We start from the raw sequence: 18,509 nt of genomic DNA on the forward strand, positions 1-18,509 counted from the left end.
TTCAACCAGGTGGTGGCAGCAGCACACACCTTCCCAGTACTTGGGAGGCAAGAGGCAAGCAGATCTCTGAGTTCAAGGCCAGCCTGACCTACAGAGTGAGTTCCAAGACAGCCAAGGCTACACAGAGAAACTGTAGTTCAGATACTTGCCAGGCATGTTGGTGCATTTATATAATTACAGCCTTGGGAGGTTGAGGCAAGATAATCTGTTCAAAGCCAGCCTGAGTTTCAATGTGGGATCCTATCTCAAACCCAAAAATCCATAGTTCCATTGTTATCATTAGCTATGTGCTCTTAGACACATTAGTTCACCTCTCTAATGAGTTCCCAAGGTTATAAAGCATGATAAGTCTATTTAATGGAATTGCTATGACATAATGTGTTAAAGGAATCTGTATGTTTTGGGCACAAAAGCACTCTGATTATCTTGGAGCCAATTCACGAGGTGCTAACTTTCATGGGGGTGGAAAAATGGCTTAGTAGTTAAAAGCACTTACTACTCTACCGAAACATGCATTTCAGTGGCTCACAACCACCTCCAACTTCAGCTCCAGGGGACTCCCCTCTGCAGGAACCCGGACTCATGCAGACATACACACATAAATATCAAAAAGGATAATAAAAATACTTAAAAACAACAACAAAATGACATTCTACTTTCTGGCTTCCCTAGTACTGATCAAAGCCAGGCACAGTAGCAGTCTTTAATCTCAGCGTTCAGAAGGCAGAAACAGGCAAATCTCTGGGAGTTCTAGGTCAACTAGAACTATACATTGAGACCTTGTCTAACAAATGGAGGTGAAAGGGAGGGGGGGCAATGAGCTAGGCAGTGGTAGCTCCCAACTTTGATCACAGCACTCGGGAAGCAGAGGCAGTTTGAGGCCAGCCTGGTATACAGAGAACGTTCCAGGACAGCTAGGACTATACAGAGAAACCCTATCTTGAAAAAAAAAAAAAAAAAAAAAGATCATTTTGACTTGTTTTTTGAGGCAGAATCTCACTATGTCAAGTGGGCTTACACCTAGTTCCAATTAGGAACATTTTAAATATAAAATACAACATGAAGGGTGATGAGAAACTACAGAACCTTTGTCCAGGAGTTGTGATAGACAAGGGAAAGGGAACCATATTATAGTGCCTTTCTTTTATCATGTATTGACATCATTCTGGATGCTTCAGCCTTTTATTTATTAATGTATTTATGGTGGGGGTTGTCTTTTGTATATACCTATCTCTTATTGGTTGATGAATAAAACATTGTTGGCCAATAAGGCAACAAGATAGGCAAGACTAGGAGAAGAGGAGAATTCTTGGAAAGGTAGGTAAAAGCAGTCACTATGTAGCCTGCCAAAGGAGTAGCAGGTCCTGACCTTTCTCCAGTAAGGTAAGACAACGCAAAAATGCTTAGATGAATAGAAATGGGTTAATAATTAAGACAGAGCTAGCCAATAAGAAGCCCTAGTCATCAGCCAAGAGTTTCATAATTAATATAAGTCTTTGTGTGCCTATTTGGGGCTGAAGCATCAAAGGGACCCTGCCAGGCCAAGAATCTCCCATAATATTTACTTTATTATTGTTGTTGTTGTTGAGACAGGGTCTCACTGTGTAGCCCTAGCTGGCATGGAACTCTTGTATATCTGATTGTCTCTGCCTCCCTAGAGCTAATGTTAAAGACAGGAGTCACCACACACAGCAACATCAGCTCTTAGTTTCTGAACCTCAAAATATTGGGACCATATTATGCTTAAGATGCAATCCTTGAGCTACTGGCCCCATGGGCCCTTAAAATAAACCAGGAATGATCTTGTACATTAGCAATCCTTATACTTGGAATTCAAAGTCAGCCTAGGATACACAGTGGGTCAAGACTAGCATAGGTTATATGAGAACTCATCTCAAAAGCAAATAAATAACACGGTAATAATAAAGCTTTTATTCCTACCAAGAGAAAACAACATTTCCATGAGAACCAAAAATCGTTTATGATTAGAACACAGTAAAAAGTCTGAGAACAGCTCAGTTCGAAAAAGTACCCACAGTCTTCTGAGGACAAGGGACCTTCCTTGCTTCCCTAACAGTGTCCAGACTGAACCTCTAGACAATGTACCAAGTAGGAAAGTCACATTCTCTACAGCAGGACCAAAAAAGGCTGGAGGCTCCTTACTCAGCTCACAAGGCCTATGAAATCAGGAAAGACAAATCAGTTAGACACTGAGCACTCCAGCAGCCAAAACCACAGATTTCCCACCCTGAGGACATATATGTCTTGGACTTCCAAGAGAATAAGATGAAAACGTCTTATGTCTCTAACTGGAGCATTAAATCCTACAGACACATCTTCTTCAGGGAACAGACCCAGCACCCATGACAGACACTCACCCAAGTAATCATCCATCAGAGAGCCAATAGCAAACTGTAGGAAGAATGGTAAAAAGGGAAGGTAGGCCAAGATAAGCATGGATTCCATCTACCCACTCCCACCCCCATTCCAAGCCTTCTGCCACCCATCCCCTTCTCATGGAAAAATAGCACAGAAACCCCAAACAACCATGGATGGCAAGAAATAAATAGTTCTTGGGCCAGTGGAATGGCTCAGATGGTAAAAGAGCTTACTACATGAGCCTGATGACCTGAGTTCTATCCCCAGAACATACAACAGCAGGAGAGAACCTGAAAGCTGACTGAGTGTCACACTATGGTGAGTATATGCATCCACACAAATAATAAAGCTTTTTAAAAATACTAAAACAGTAAATTTTTAAAAAAGAAAAGAAGAAATTAGCAGCTCTCAGCTGGGAAAGATGGTACTGGCCTATTTCTAACCCTACCACTTGGAAAGCTGAGGCAGGAGGAGCACAAGTTCAAGGCCAGTCCCTGTCTAAAAAACAACCAAGCAAGCAACCAAATAATAGCTCCAGGCCTGCCTAGTACAAGCCAGAAGCGAGGGAAGACACTCACAATGTCATTCTTGTCCACACGTGTCCCCACAATCTTCAAGCGGATCTCGTCATCCTGCTGAATCACAATGTCCTATGGGATGGAGAGAACAGTGCACTCAAGCAATCACAGGCCCACACTTTCAGCATCTTAGCCTCTTCTCCTCACTCACCTCATCCATTGTCTTGTAACAAGGTGGGTTGGAGTTTGGATCAAACTCCATCTCTGATGGGATGGACTAGAAGGAAAACAGCATGAGGATTAGCATTTCAAACACTTTGTCAGGAGCTGATAGTCCCCGGCCCCACCCAGTGTGTCCAGACTTACATGTCTAGAGATGAAACAAGACATGGGCCCAATTTCTGTGAAAAGTCCAACCTAGGAGGAAGATAATCACACTTCAAAGGCGTTCAGGAACTAATTTTCCCACCTTTATCTGATGTCTAATCATATTATTCATGTATCATAGTCTGAATTGCAGCATTTGTTTTCACCTCTCTCTCTCTTTCTCTCTCTCTCTCTCTCTCACTGTAACCTTTCATTCCTTTTGTTTTGTTTTGCTTTTTCAAGATGAGGTTTCTCTGTATAACAGTACTGGCTGTCCTGGAACTCACTATGTAGACCAGGCTGGCCTCAAACTCATAGAGATCCACACCCACCCACCCACTCCCACCCCGCCTTCCAAGTGCTAAGATTAAAGGCATGTATGTGCCACCACTTCCTGGCTTTTAGGCTTGTTTTTAATTAGTTCTTATAAGTTATTAAATTAACCTATTTCTTTTAATCTACATTCTACCATGTGTATTTTTACCTTCCTTTCATTCTGTATGTCAGGCTCCCTCCATGTCTTGTTGCCATCTTGCTGGCATAATTTGAGTGCCTACATCCTCCTCTTCTTCCCCTCTTCCCCCAGAAATCCCAACTATCCTCCCTGCCCAGCTACTGGCCATTCAACTTTTTATTACACTGATCACAGCAATGTATCTCACAGGGCACAAATATCCCACATCTTTACATTTCTATTTTATTTTTCATTATTTTTATGTGTGTGACTATTCTGCCTGCTTGCAGCAACCATGGAGGGGAAAAGAGGGTCTTAGATCCTACACTGTGAGCCAATGTGTGGGTGCTGGAAATCACACTCAGGTCCTCTAGAAAAGCACCCAGTGCTCTGAACCACTAAGCTATAACCATTCACTTTCAAAAAACTGAACTTTTAAGGTTAGGACAGGGTATCACTAACTTGCACTCACTTGCATTCACTTTATAGTCCAGGCAGGCCTCGAACTTGTGATCCCTGTCTAAGCCTCCTAAGTATGGAGGATTACAAGCTCATGTTACTAATACTACTAAGTCTGAATTTTACAAGGGTAATGAGGATCAGACCTCAGATCTCCATGCCTACACAGGAAGCATATTACCCCCTGAACAATACCCCAGATCCTTATTTTGTTTGAGACAGTCTCATCTCTATAGGCCAGGCTGGATTAAAACTTTCATCAACAGTACTTCAGCTTTCCAAATGTTTAGATTATAGGCTTAAAGCACCATACCAGCCCTTCTAGCCTCAGCTTTTATTTTGAAAAGAGCTGAGGAGAACAATGGAGCAATGACTCAAGTAGTTGAGGGCACTCGTTGTTCCAAAGGATCCAGGTTTGATTCCCAGAACCCACCACTTAGGAGCTTCCAACCTACTGTTAACTCCAGTTCCATGAGATCCAGTACTCTCTTCTGGCCTTCATGTGGTACCCAGGCACACATGCAAACAAAACACTCATACACATTAAACAACAACAACAACAAAAAAGGGCATGGTAGGGGTTAAAGAGATGGCTCAGAGGTAAAGTGCACTGGCTGAGCTTCCAGAGGTCCTAAGTTCAATTCCCAGCAACCATCTGCAAAGAGATCTGGTGCCCTCTTCCGGCCTACAGGCATATATGCAGACAGAACACTGTATATATAACAAATAAATAGTCTTTAAAAAAAGGCATGGTGACAAGCCTTTAACTCCACCACTTGGGAGACAGAAGCTGGCAAATTTCTGTATGTTTAAGGCCAGCTTGATCCAAAAATGAAAGTCTTAAGGTTGAGAATTTAGCAGGATGGTAGAGTACTTGCCTAGCAATTTAAGGCCTTAGGGTTAATCCTCAATTATGAGTACAAGGGAAGTGGAGAAAGAAAAAGTTAGAGTAGAGTTTGCACATTATCAGTCCCACCATAACTACTCAATAACGACTTCTATCATAGCGTGACTGTTGCTTTTAATCAACAGGACCCCACATTAGATGGGGAATATTACTTGACAGGTAAGGAAACTGAAGGGCCAAACAATGACCCTAAGGCTCAACCTCTACACTTAATCTTAGCCAAAAGGCCGAGTCACCATGGCTCAACTTCTAAAGGTTAGGCTCAAAACCAAAACTTTAAGAATGCATACAGCTTTTGCAGAGGACCCACGTTTAGTTCTTAGCACCCATATATCTGGGAGCTCACAATCCAGCTCTAAGGGAACCTGAAATCCAAAAAGCCTCTGAAGGTACCAGCATTCATGGGCACATACTTACTCACAGATAAAACACAAATACAAATAATTAAAAAACAAACTTATCAGGCAGACATGGTGGCTCACACTTTTAATACAAGTACTCAGGAGGCAGAAGCAACAGTTTGAGGCCAGCATGGTATACGGATAGAGTTCCAGGACAACCAGGGCTATGTATTGAAACCCTGTCTAAATAAATAAATAAATAAATAAATAAATAAAATTTAACAACAACAACAACAACAAAAGACTTAAAAACGATTAGTAAGAACTATCCACAGCCTTCCTATGGATGATCTTACCTTGTTGACCTGAGTGACCACTGCATCCACTACTTCACCTTTAAAGGGCCGGAAAACAATAGCCTTGTACTTAACTGGATAAAGAACAAAACCTCGCCCTGGCTGGATCACACCAGCACCAATATTGTCGATGGTGGTGACAGCGATTACAAAGCCATACCTGCAAGAAAGATAAAGCAACATAGGTATTGCATGTGAAGGTCCTCCAAAAAGCCATCAGCAACAGGAGAGGGACTGTGTGTGCATGTGTGTTTGTGTGTGTGTGTGTGTCTGTGAGAGAGAGGGAGAAAGAGATGGACCCTCTCCTCAGAGAAGGACAGGACACAGATCAATACCTGTAGGAGCAAATGATGCTCTCTGAATTGTACAGTAAATGTTCAAGAAGGACCAGACATGTTAACATACACCTATTATCTCAGTACTAAGGAGGATAAGGCAGGAGAATTGCAGGCCGGCCTGAGACAACACGGTGAAAACAGGTCTTTCAAAAAACTACAAACAAGAGAGGGCTGGAGAGATGGCTCAGCAGTTAAGAGTTTTGGCTGCTTTTCTAGGGGTCATCAATTCAATTTCCAGCAACCATATGGTGGCTCACAACCGTCTATAATGAGATGTGGAATCCTCCTCTGCTGCTGTACATGCAAGAAGAACAGAGCACTGTGTACATAATAAATAAATCTTAAAAAACAAAAATGAGGCTGGGAGTCTGATGACACAAGCCTTTTAATTCCAGCACTGACAGGCAGGCAGATCTCTGAGTTAGAGGCCAGGCGGTTAACCAAAAACATTTGCACAATAACTGCCTGCGCACACATAAAGGATGGAAATTTTGTTATCCAACTTTGCAGAGGGCCCAAAGCAGACAAACACTGGCTACCACAGGTGCCTGGAAGGGTGTGAAACGGTTCCTCAGAATGAGTGACAAGCCCCTGAGAGTAGGAGTAATTGGGTAGGGGGTTGCAGGTTAGAGTCATTGAGCATGCATCCAGCACTCTCCACCACGGTGGGGGCGACACTCACTTCCCGGTGCAGGTCCCCTCCACCTCGGTGAAGAGCTTCTGCTTCACCGTGTTGAGTAAGTTGGGACCGAAGTAGCGTGGGTGCAGCAGGATCTCGTGCTCCAGGGAAATCTGTAGAGAAAGGGAAATGTAGACTCGGCCTGCCACATTGAGAACAAAGGGAGACTGGCCGGCCGGCCCTTCCCGGTCCCCAGGCTCCTTCTGCCCTAGCCCTCGCCGCCACTCGGAGTCCAGCTCACGTGATAAAACATCTTCAGCAGAAGTTAGGACACCAGAGTACCGAACTCTTTACTGGCAACATCACCGGAAGCACTTGCAGATGTCCCACCCCTGCTTCCTATTCGCTTCCGAGGATCTGACCCAGCCTATCGTTCTGGGCAGGGATCCCTGAAGCTCCGCTCCTGAAGCCGGTCCATCTGGTCTCAGACTTCTCATCTACATAAAGCAAGTTCCAGGAGAGCTGTGACTACACAGAGAAAACTGTCCTGTAAAACCAAAACAAACAAACACAAATGTAGTCTATTATAGGCCTGGCTTGGTGCTGCACCCCTGTAAACCCAGTAGAGGCTGACATATCTCTGTGAATTTGAGGCTGCCCTGGTGTACGCACTGAGTCTTAAAACAACAAGCTGGGCATTGGTGGCGCCCACCTTTATTTAGTTCGAGCACTGCCAAAGGCACACGTAGGTGGGGATCTCTGTGAGCCCAGCCTGGTCTACAGATCGAGATCCAGAACAGGCTCCAAAGCTACACAGAGAAACCATGTGTAAACAAACAAACAAACCAATAACTGCAAAACATCATTATTGAAAGAAGGGAAAATCAAGTGCCTTAAAAAGCAAAAAGTCCAGGATAGCCAGGGCTACACAGAAAAATCCTGTCTCAATTAAAAAAAAGAAAAAAGAAAAAGCTAAGTATATTCATTCAGCAAATATTTAAAGACCACTTTTTAAAAATTATTTATCGACTTATTTATTATTTTGTGTTTTAAAAACGGGTTTCTATGTGCAACAGCTCTGGCTATCTGCCACCACCGCCTGGTTTTAAATTTTAATTTTGCAGGTCTGGGAAACGTCTCTGGGGGTAAAGGTCTTGTCCAGTGTATCAACCTGAGTTCAATCCCTGAGACCTACTTGGTGGAAGAGGCAAATGATTCTCACATCCCCTCTGACATCCCACCAAAAATAAATTAATAAAACATAATTTAAAAATAAATTGATTTTGCAGGGCTGGAGATATGGCTCAGTGAAAACATTATTTGTTACTCTAGGAGGTGATGCCACTTGTCTTTGGTACCAGCACTGAGGAGGCAGATCTATGTGAGTTCAAAGCCAACCCAGTCTACAAAGTGAGTTCCTGGGCAGCCAGAAAAACCTTGTCTTGAAAAACAAAAACAGGGCTGGAGAGATTATTCAGAGGCTAAGAATACTGGCTGCTCTTCCAGCGGTCCCAAGTTCAATTCCAGAAAACACATGGTGGCTCACAACCATTTATAATGAGATCTGTTACTCTCTTCAAGCCTTCAGGGATACAGGCAGACAGACCACTGTATACATAATAAATGGGAAAAACAAACAAATGAAAAAGAACATCTGTTGCTTTTACAGAAGACCCAGGTTTGATTCTCAGCTCACAGACATTTGTAACTTCAATTCCAGAGGATCAGATGCCCTCTTCTGACTTCCTTGGGCACCAGGTGTCCATGTGCTTTGTGTGTGTGTGTGTGTGTGTGATTTATGCACACATTTAAAGAAATCTTAAACTTTTAATTTCATTTTAGGGGCTTAAGAAATGGCTCAGTAGTTAAGAACACTTGCTGCTCTTGCAGAGATCCAGGGTTCAATTCCCAGCACCCACAGGGTGGCTCACAACCTTCTGTAACTCTAATTCCAGGGGATTTGACACCCTCTTCCAGCTCCCTTCAGCACTGCATGCAAGTGGTGCACAGAGATACATGCAGGCAGAATATCCATGCACAGAAAATAAAAATAAACGTTAGGTTGCTGGAGAGATTGCTCAACAGTTAAGAGAATTGGTTATTATTTCAAAGGATCCAGGTTTGATTTCCAGAACAAACATGGTGGCTCAACTCCTTATAATTTTAGTCCTGGAGTATCCAATGTCTTCTCTGCCCTTATTGGACATTGACCCCTTGTGGTATACAGACATACATGCAGGCAGAACACCCTTGCACATAAAATAAAAATAAAGGTTAAAAGGCAGGTGGGAGGGGGCATGCCTTTAATCCCAGAACCAGCAGACAGATCTCTCAGTTCAAAGCCAGCCGTCTACAGAATGAGAAAGCAAGTTCCAGGACAGCCAGAACTACAGAGAAAGTTAAAAACTTTTTAAAGGTTTAAAAAAAATTAAGACAAAGAATGTAGTTGGTTGACTTTTTATTCTTTGGCTCTTTTCTGTTTCTTCTGGAAGCTCCACCACCCAGCTCACAGAAAATCACGCAGAGTCTTCCTCTTTCTTACAAATGCCTGGCCTTAACTTGGCTTGTTTCTTGCCAGCTTTTCTTAAATTATTCTATCTTTTGCCTCTCAGCTTTTACATTTTCCTCCTTCTATGTATCTTTCTTTCACTCTTACTCTGTGGGTAGTTGGGTGGCTGGTCTTTGAAGGCCTCTTCTCCTTGTTCTATCTTGCTCCTTTTTTTTTTTTTTTTTTTTTTTTTTGTCCTAGATTTGTCCTCCTATTTATCCTCTCTGCCAGCCAGCCCCACCTATTCTTTCTCCTGCCTTATTATTGGCCATTCAGCTTTTTATTAGACCATCAGGTGTTTTAGACAGGCAAAGAACCAAAGTTTCAGAGAGTTAAACAAATGCAGCATAAACAAAAGCAACACATCTTTACATCACTTAACAAATGCTCCACAACATAAACAAATGTAACGCACCTTAAAATAATATTCTACAATATCAGCATCAATACTGGGTGAAGGGATAAATCCCTGGTGAAGACTTTCCAGTTTAGTCCCATACTCCTGTAATTAGCCCCATCCATGCTCTGTAAGCAACTCATTGGTGATTTTTCAGGATGTACTTTGGTTTTTCTCATGGTGCTGTATAAAGGAGTACAGAGTACAGAAGGCCAACCTATTGTGGTGGCACATCCTTATAATCCCAGCAAATGAGAGGCAGAGGCAAGTGGATCTCCGAGTTCAAGGCCAGCTGGGTCTACAGAATGAATTCCAGGACAGCCAAGACTATACAGAGAAACCCTATCTCGAAAAACAGAAATAAATAAATAGGTGTTGCAGCTACAGCATCTGTAGCTCAGTAACATTTATAAGACAATATTTTTGGGGAGACCTGAACTAACCCTTACTTTCCCCCAGATAAGGAATCAAGTACAAATCAAGTAAGGCTACCACAAAATTCCAACTAGATAAACAAACACATCTTGGCTATTTACAAAAGCAGAAATTACTCACAACTGTATCACCAAAAGCCAGTCCCATGGGTGATGGTTTCCAAAGCTGGAAATCTGGAGCCCATCAAACAACCTATAGGCTGCTAGGTAGGCAGACTGGAGGGTACTTATATAGGGAGCTTAGTTTGTCTGACATGCTTCCAAGCATTTCTGCTAGCCTCTTCCAGGCATCTCAACTCATCTGAGAGTGTACATGAGCAATACTCAGTATTTATATAAAGTTGAGGAAGGAGAGGGCAAACACATTTTAAAAGTTTCAGGGACTTCCCGGAGCTTTTAGGTTGTTTACTTCCTAATTTTAGAAGATTACAAAGGGTGGAATGCTTTCTTTCCCTTTGGTTGACAGTAGTTCTCCACCTCCCTAATGCTTTGATCCTTTATGTTCCTCATGTTTGATTTTTTTTTCCCAGACAGTGTTTCTCTATGTAGCTTTGGAGCCTGTGCTGGAACTTGCTCTGTAGATCAGGCTGGCCTCTAACTCAAAGAGATCCGCCTGCTTCTGCCTCCTCAGTGCTGGGATTAAAGGCGTGCACCACCACTGCCCAGACATGTTTCTGATGTTGTGGTGACCCCAACCATAAAAATTATTTTTGTTTTGACTTCATAACTATAATTTTGCTATGTTAGGAATCATAATGAAAATAGCTGATACAAAAGATATGTAATGTGACCCCTGTGAAAGAGTCATTTGGCCCCCACAGGGCTTTCCACCCAGGTTGAGAAGCTCTGTTTTAGCACATCCTATACAACAGTTGTAGAGGGCATGTTTTGTATGAGCAAGGCAAATAAGACCCAATGTTCAATTCCAAGTATGAGAGAAAGCAAGAGAGAGAGATTAAGATTATCCTTGGGGTGTTGATGGCACACTCTTTTTATCCCAGCACTCAGGAAGCAAAAACAGACAGATCTCTGAGTTCAAGGCCATCTTGGTCTACAGCACGAGTTCCAGAGCAATCGGCATGCACTGTCATTCTTTTGGGGGCACAGGGTCATATTATGTAGCCTGGGATTTGCTTTATAAACCAGGCTTGCCCTGAGCTTTTGACAGTTCTCCTGGCTTTGCTTCTGAAGTCTTCGTACTACATGTCACAAAAGTGATGCAGATACACTCCTGAAAACCTTGTGTAACACGCATTTGCCAGGGCAGACAAGCAACAGGTATCGCCTACTCCACAGCACTGTCCTCTGAGACTCTAAGGACTCTCAAAAAATTACTCAAGTTGTTTGTGGAGGTAAACACCTGTAATTCCAGGATTCGGGAAATAGAAAGTGGATCAGGAGTGCTAGGTCATTCTTGGTTACAATAGCAACTGTGAGGATAGCCAATGCTAAGTGAGGACCTGTCTTAAAAGAAAAAAAAAAAAAATGAATTCGAGGTCATCCTGGTTTACAGTGTGAGTTTCAGGACAGGCTCCAAACCTACAAAGAAATCCTGTCTCAAAAGAAAAAGGGGGGGGGGCTTTCTTCAGCTTCTTCAGTAGTAGCCATCTTTTGACAGCTGTGATGGTATCTGCCTACAGTTCCAGCAGGTGAGGTTGCAAGTGGACTACATGGGTACTTCCTATTTCAAGCACAAAAGAAGCTACAAGGAAGGAAGGAAAGAAGGAAGAAAGGGAGGGAGGAAAGGAGAAAGGGAGGGAGGGAGGGAGGGAGGGAGGGAAGAGCCCCTCCAGTCTTTGGACTATTTATCTTGAGGGGCTCAATGTGCAGCTCAGGCCTGCCTGGAACTCACTATATTGACTAGGATGGCTTTTAACTCACAGATCTCTGCCTGCCTCTGCTTCCCAAATGCTGGAATTAAAAGTGCATACCACCTACACCTGGGGTTTAGTTCCAGGCTGTCATAGTTCAGGCTGGCCTTGAAGCTCTGATGTTGTCTTTTGAGAGGTGTGGCTTACTGCTCACTGTTTCGGCAGAGCCTGGTGTAGAACTGGGCCTACATGTTACGCACCCGTTTACTGTATCTCTCCTTCTAAGAATTCTGTCTCAGGAACGGACTGTTTACTCCCGTACACAAGGAGCAAGTAGGCGCGTAATCTCCCTACTGCGAAACAGGTGAGTGAAGAAATTCAGCCAATCCTGAGGACTCTGGGGCAAAGAAGGCGGGATGATGAAGAAAAGTTTAGGACAGGAGCAACAACCAATCGTGAGCCTTGACGCCTAAACGATGGCAGAGACTGCCCATTTGGAGAAGCCGGTTACCGAAGGGCGGGGAAGTGCACGATGAGCCAATCCACGACGAAAGAGAGCAAGCTAGAGCCAATTAGGACAACGAAGGTGGGAAGGGGCGGAGCTTTCCTGGTGGCTGCTAGGTCGTGGGTGAGGGCTCAGCTTTCTCTGCTACGCTGGGAGTCCTTATCCCTGGAATGCGAGAGGGAGAAACACAGGAAGTTCTGGGATCAGGGCGTGAAGGCATCGCCCGGGAAAGCTTGGGCGCGAAAGACAGTCCTAGTTGGACGAATCACTGGATGGCACCGGCTGGGACCGAGGAAGCAGAGGCTGGGTAGGGGCGGGACTTCCGGGGGCAGGGCTTTTTCGAATAGGGGCGGGGACGATCCCTAAGGTTAGGTAGGGGGCGGGGCCAACAGGGCCTTTGGGTGTGACCTGGGAGAAAGGAGGGCAATTAACTGAAACATGGTTTGGGGTGGCATGTGTTGCTAGAGGCCTTGGGTGGCAAGCCCTAGGTAAGGGCTGATGTGGAGATTGCTGTGGAAGTTACCTGCTCTAACTCACTGCCCTTTCTTCCCAGGGAGTCACTGTTGGGGAACTTTCTTGGGCACCCTTCCCTTCTTGGGGTGCTATGGAGTTCCCAGAACACAGTCAGCAGCTGCTTCAGAGCCTGCGGGAGCAACGGTCTCAGGGTTTTCTTTGTGACTGCACTGTGATGGTTGGTAGCATCCAGTTCTTGGCCCATCGGGCTGTGCTGGCGTCCTGTAGCCCATTCTTTCAGCTTTTCTACAAGGAGCGGGAATTGGACAAGAGGGATCTGGTGTGTATTCACAATGAGATTGTTACGGCCCCAGCCTTTGGGTTGCTTCTGGACTTTATGTATGCTGGCCAGCTGGCCCTTAGGGGGGATACCCCTTTAGAAGATGTGCTGGCAGCTGCCAGCTACTTGCACATGAATGACATCGTTAAAGTGTGTAAACAACGGTTGCAAGCCCGGGCTCTGGCAGAGGCAGACAGTACCAAGAAGGAAGAGGAAAACAATCCTGCTAGTATGGAGTTTTTGTCAGGCAGTTCTCGTGGACCCCAGCCTTTACTGGCATCTGTTGAGCCGTCAGCCCGCTGGAGCAAAGAGGAATGGAAGGGTCCAACCACTCCCTTACCTATTGCTCATTCTGCAGATGAGCCACCAGTATCTGGTGGTGCTGACACTACACAGCCTAGCATGGAAGTTGACTCACCACATCTGCGGGCGCCTCCCCCACCAGTGGCTGATGTCTCTGCCTCTCTTGCCAGCCCTAGTAGCTCTACAGAGACCATTTCTGTAAACTTCTTCTCTTCTGGCCTTCCAGTAGTTTCAGTGGAGCCCTTGACTCCTCTTGATGTGGTTCCCGAGAGTCTGAGGGTGGTGGAACCAAGGGATACTGGAGGACCATTGCAAGGCTTCTATCCTCCAGCTCCAGCCCCGCCCCCAGCTCCAGCCCCGCCCCCAGCTCCAGCCCCAGTTCTATCCCAGCCTGCAGCCCCAGTTGAAGCTGAACTGGTTCAGGTGAAAGTAGAAGCTATTGTGATCTCTGATGAGGAGACTGACCTGTCAGAGGAACAGCCTCAGGGACCTGAAGGACTGTTCCCATCCGGAGGTGCAATGTATGGGGGACAGCCTTCACAGCCAGGCACTTTTGAGGAGCCAGGGGCAACAGGACTAGAGGAGGTGGGGCCAAGTGACCACTTCCTGCCTCCAGAATCTCATCTACCATACTATCTGCTGCCAGGTTCGGGGCAGTATCATCGAGGCTTGGTGACCTCACCCCTGCCTGCACCACCAGCCCTGCATGAGCCACTTTACCCTCCTGCTGAGTATGAAGCAGCTCCAGGGAGCTTTGGGGGTTTTACAGAAGATGTTCCCACTTGCAAGACATGTGGAAAGACCTTCTCGTGTTCTTATACACTCCGGCGACATGCCACAGTGCACACACGAGAGCGACCGTATGAATGCCGCTATTGCCTACGCAGCTACACACAGTCAGGGGACCTCTACCGCCACATCCGAAAGGCTCACAATGAGGACCTGGCAAAACGAAGCAAACCAGACCCAGAAGCTAGCTCCATTCTAGGAGTGCAGCCTCTCTCTGGCTACCAGACAACAGAGAGACAGAACGCTGGTGGTGGAGGCCCACCCAAAGACTTTGTACTTGGTCCCAAAAATTAACATCTGGGGAGCATGAACTGATGCCAGGCCTGCTCTTACTGTTAGATGGCCACAGAGAAGGCTGGAGGCATCTCATTATTCCTATGGGGTGGCAGAATAGAGGTTCTTCCCAAGCTGAAGGTGTCTATACTCTTTTCTTTGCCCAGCCTGATAAGTAGGAGGTTAAAAGGGCAGAGCACGTCAGCCAGGATTTTCCAAGGGCATTGGGGATTTTCCTGAGGTATAACTGCTTCTCCTTCCACATTCTGGAACATAAAACTAGCAGTGAAATTATCTCTTTGGACTGGTGTTGGCTGGTTTATTCCACAATTCTGTATGTGTTCAAGTCTGCCCACTAGTTCTTTTATTTGACACCTGTATTGGGTAAGCATGTGGGCCTGAAGCTTATGAGGCAGAAAGAAAAACAGGGAGAGGGCAGCATAGACTTATGTAGGAAATGAATACAAATAGGGAATCTTACACATGGTTTAACTGTAGTTGAACTTGTGTGTTCTGGGCTGTATTGGGCACCTTGTATATTCATTAAACAACTTATTAGGCGTATTAACTCCACCCCCATACCAAATACAAAGAAACTTGAGACTCAGGACTCATTCATTTGTTCAGGGTCGTAGAGCTGGTTAAGGAGAATGCTAGGATTTGAACTTGACTTGTGACTCCAGATAACATTCATGATGGAACCATACTGGTTCATAATAATGTTCAAAGCAGGTAGTTAACCAACATGTATAAGTTGATTTTTTTTTAAGATTTATTTATTTGTGATGAAGTGGTGGCTCAAAGCAGGTAGTTAACCAACATGTATAAGTTGATTTTTTTTTTTTTAAGATTTATTTATTTGTGATGAAGTGGTGGCTCATGCCTTTAATCCCAACACTGGGAAGAAGAGGCAGATTTCTGAATTGTAGGACATCCAGGGCTACACTGAGAAACCCTGTTTCTAAAAACAAAACAAAAAAACTTTATTTTATGTGTATGGGTTTTTGGCTACAAGTATGTGTGTGTACCACATGCATGCTTGTTATCTGCTAATGTTCAAGAGGGCACTGGATCCTCTGGAACTGGAGTTATGGATGGTTGTGAACCACCATGTGGGTGCTGGGGATTGAACCTGGGACCTCTTGAACACCAGGTGATCATAACTACTGAGCCACCTCTGGAGCCTTAAAGGTTTTCTTATTCTTCTGAGTGTGTGGCTTTGTTCCCTTACCTTGTCTCCTCTGCGTCGTTGGACCTAGAAAAATCTTTGATTGGGTGTTTTGACAATAGACGCTGCATTGATAACTTGACATTTTTGCCATTTTGTTAGTTTGAATGAAGGTGTCTGAAGATGAGAAACTGGTAAGAGAAACAGTATGCCCTATGGAGAGGGACTTTTACGGGAGCTAAGAACCTGAGGAGGTATTGAAATGACAGCTGCTTGGGAAAGCTAAAGCCAGAAACCCCATGAGGATTTTTATAATCCTCTAATCTTAGACCTTTACTTCCAAAGTTTGGCTGGGAACTGATAATTCCCTTGCACTCCAAAAATACAGTGAAATTGTGATATTAGCAGCCTAAAAAGCTTAAAGTACTCACATAAAGTTATATAGGTAGTTACTGGTAATAGAATGTAAAAAATGAGAGTTGAGATGGGATGTGGGGAAAGAACTCAATGTAAATGAAGTAGCCTTCCAGGCTGTGGTGTCCTACAGATATCCTCTCTTGGCATACAAGTACCTAAATGCAAATCAAACAGGAAGGAAAACTGAAAAAGGTCAAGATAAAAGCAGGCCTTCTTCAGGGTCTCGGTGTCACACCCAGGACTGTAAGCTCTCCCTACTGAGTGACTCTGTTTTTGAGACAGAAGACTGAGCTAACAATGAAGATTTGGACAAAGCAAGTTCCTTTGATGGGGCATTATGGGAAACAAGAGTTGATTGTTTTGCTGCTGAGAAAATTTTAATGCTGAGTACAATGGCATCTACCTATAGTCCTAGCTACTTGGCAGTTGAAGAAAGCTAATCTGAGTGAAAAAGGAGGAACCCATTTTGCCCATAATGAAGAATAAATTGTATACTTGCCACATTCCTGTTCCTCCTTTCCTGCCTTCCATTTTTTGGAGACAGGGTCTCTTGTAGCACAGTCTGGCCACGAACTTGCTAAGTAGCTGAGAATGACCTTGCCCTCCTTCCTGATCCACTTGCCTTCAACCCCAACTTGTTTAGACAGGGTCTTGCTATGTACGACAGACTAGCCTAAAACTAGATCTTCCGCCTAAGCCTTATCAGTACTGGGTGTACAACCAGGTCCAGCTCAAATTGCTTAAATGAGAGTAACTGCCTATCTTCGAATTTTATTGTGCAAATGTATTATTGCCTTAATCCCTCCAAGAAAGAGCAAACTATAAATAAAAATAGTAAAAGCTATTCAAGGTAAGTGTAGCACCTTTTCCAGTCTTTCCTATAGCAATTATCAAAAATGCCTGTAAGAACCAGTTCCCTTCAAAAGGGTGAATTTTATAGTTTTTGATTTCTCCTTTAAAAAAGTATGGGGGGATGGGTTGAAAAAAAATGTTGCCTTAGAATATCAGTTCCTTAAAGTGAGGAGCAATGTCCTTACGGAACTGACTCAGCTTCTCTAAATGGTCTGAGTAATAGTCACTTCTGGGCTAGTCAGGTCACAGCCTTGGGCCGATACTTAATGAAGAGTCAGCAAGCCAGGGTTTAATTCAGACTGAGAGTATGTGCCTAGTGTGAAGGCTAGACCATTCCTAGCACAGAAGGAGAAAGAAAAAGAACCCATGAATAAGTAAATGCACCTCCATTTTTAAAGGAGAGTGGCACTTGCCAGTAGTTCTAGCTACTTGGAAGGCTTAGACAGAAGGCCCACTTGAGCTCAATAGATTGTGCTAACCTGGGCAGAACCAGTATGTAAAGAATATAGCTCATGCCAGCCAGTGGTGGTGCTCACCTTTAATCCCAACACTCGGGAGGCAGAGGCAGGAGGATCTCTGTGAGTTTGAGGCCAGCCTGGTCTACAGAGCAAATTCCAGGATAGGCTCCAAAGCTACACAGAGAAACCCTGTCTCAAAACTAACAAAAACAAAAATATATTAAAATCATTTTGAGGCAGTAGTGCTAGGCAAGTGCTCTACCACAAGCTACACTTTTAACCTCCACATGTTGACTAAACACTAATGCGGGTAATATGTAAATAGAACGATGAAGGTGGCAGGTCTCAATTTGGGAAATACAGTCTTAAGCTGCCCTTTATGTGTGATCCTTCACATACATCACAAAGGCTTTTCATTCAAAATCTTCAAATCTTGTTGGAAAAGCCTAGCAAAGCAAGGAGGAGTCTCTCCCTCCACAAACTTCTGAACACAGGTATCTAGGGATCCTCTGTGGCTGACTCAAAGTGTAAACTTGTCAGATCTCTTCAGGAGACCTGTCTTCCTTTGTCTACTTTTTTGTTTCTCAAAGTCTCTGTTAGGAATTGGACTTCAAAATAAAAGCTGCCATAGAAGTCTGCCCACCATGTTAATGTTACCCCTTAGGAAGGCTAAGAAAATGATGAGCACAATACATTTCTAAGACGTATTTGTGAATATCAGTTTTATTTTTTTCCTCACTGAGGTAGTGGACAGTTTATTTGAGTATCAAATTTCTGCACAACAACCAGGATACAAAACCAGCTCCAAAGAAGTGAAACGGCCAGGATTAAAGCACTGGGGAGGCAGAGGAAGGAGGATCTCTGAGTTCCAGGCCAGCCTGGTCTACAGAGTGAGTTCCGGGACCACTAGGGCCACACAGAGAAATCCTGTCTAGAAAAACAAAAAAGTAAAACATGTAAGATGACAAGGATTTAAATTAACCTTTAAAGGCATCATGATACATACCATTCAAGGACAGAGTTG

General features: G+C 44.2%; 2 protein-coding genes across 2 annotated transcripts; one reads left to right on the forward strand and one right to left on the reverse strand.

Annotated features, from left to right (window-relative positions):
• Window positions 1-1,912: 1,912 nt before the first annotated feature.
• Polr2g (RNA polymerase II subunit G) lies at window positions 1,913-7,096 on the reverse strand. The gene is made up of 8 exons (XM_051193882.1): window positions 7,039-7,096; window positions 6,801-6,910; window positions 5,781-5,940; window positions 3,264-3,314; window positions 3,109-3,174; window positions 2,958-3,029; window positions 2,379-2,412; window positions 1,913-2,177 (listed from the first exon to the last, which is right to left on the reverse strand). The coding sequence occupies exons 1-8, from the start codon at window positions 7,048-7,050 to the stop codon at window positions 2,164-2,166; spliced, it is 519 nt and encodes a 172-aa protein (XP_051049839.1). The 5' UTR covers window positions 7,051-7,096; the 3' UTR covers window positions 1,913-2,163.
• Window positions 7,097-12,830: 5,734 nt separating this feature from the next.
• On the forward strand, window positions 12,831-14,886 carry Zbtb3 (zinc finger and BTB domain containing 3). The gene has a single exon (XM_051193883.1). The coding sequence runs from the start codon at window positions 13,037-13,039 to the stop codon at window positions 14,609-14,611; it is 1,575 nt and encodes a 524-aa protein (XP_051049840.1). The 5' UTR covers window positions 12,831-13,036; the 3' UTR covers window positions 14,612-14,886.
• The last annotated feature ends 3,623 nt before the right edge of the window (window positions 14,887-18,509 follow it).

The sequence above is a fragment of the Phodopus roborovskii genome, unplaced genomic scaffold, assembly GCF_943737965.1.
Source record: "Phodopus roborovskii unplaced genomic scaffold, PHOROB, whole genome shotgun sequence".
In the NCBI taxonomy this organism is placed as follows: domain Eukaryota; kingdom Metazoa; phylum Chordata; class Mammalia; order Rodentia; family Cricetidae; genus Phodopus; species Phodopus roborovskii.

Coding starts and splice junctions, on each gene's coding strand:
- Polr2g (XM_051193882.1), bottom strand. Junction 5,941..6,800: donor GAGGGGACCTGCACCGGGAA/GTGAGTGTCGCC, acceptor TCTTTCTTGCAG/GTATGGCTTTGTAATCGCTG. Junction 3,030..3,108: donor GTTACAAGACAATGGATGAG/GTGAGTGAGGAG, acceptor TCCATCCCATAG/GACATTGTGATTCAGCAGGA.
- Zbtb3 (XM_051193883.1), top strand. CDS start 13,037: ATGGAGTTCCCAGAACACAGTCAGCAGCTGCTTCAGAGCCTGCGGGAG.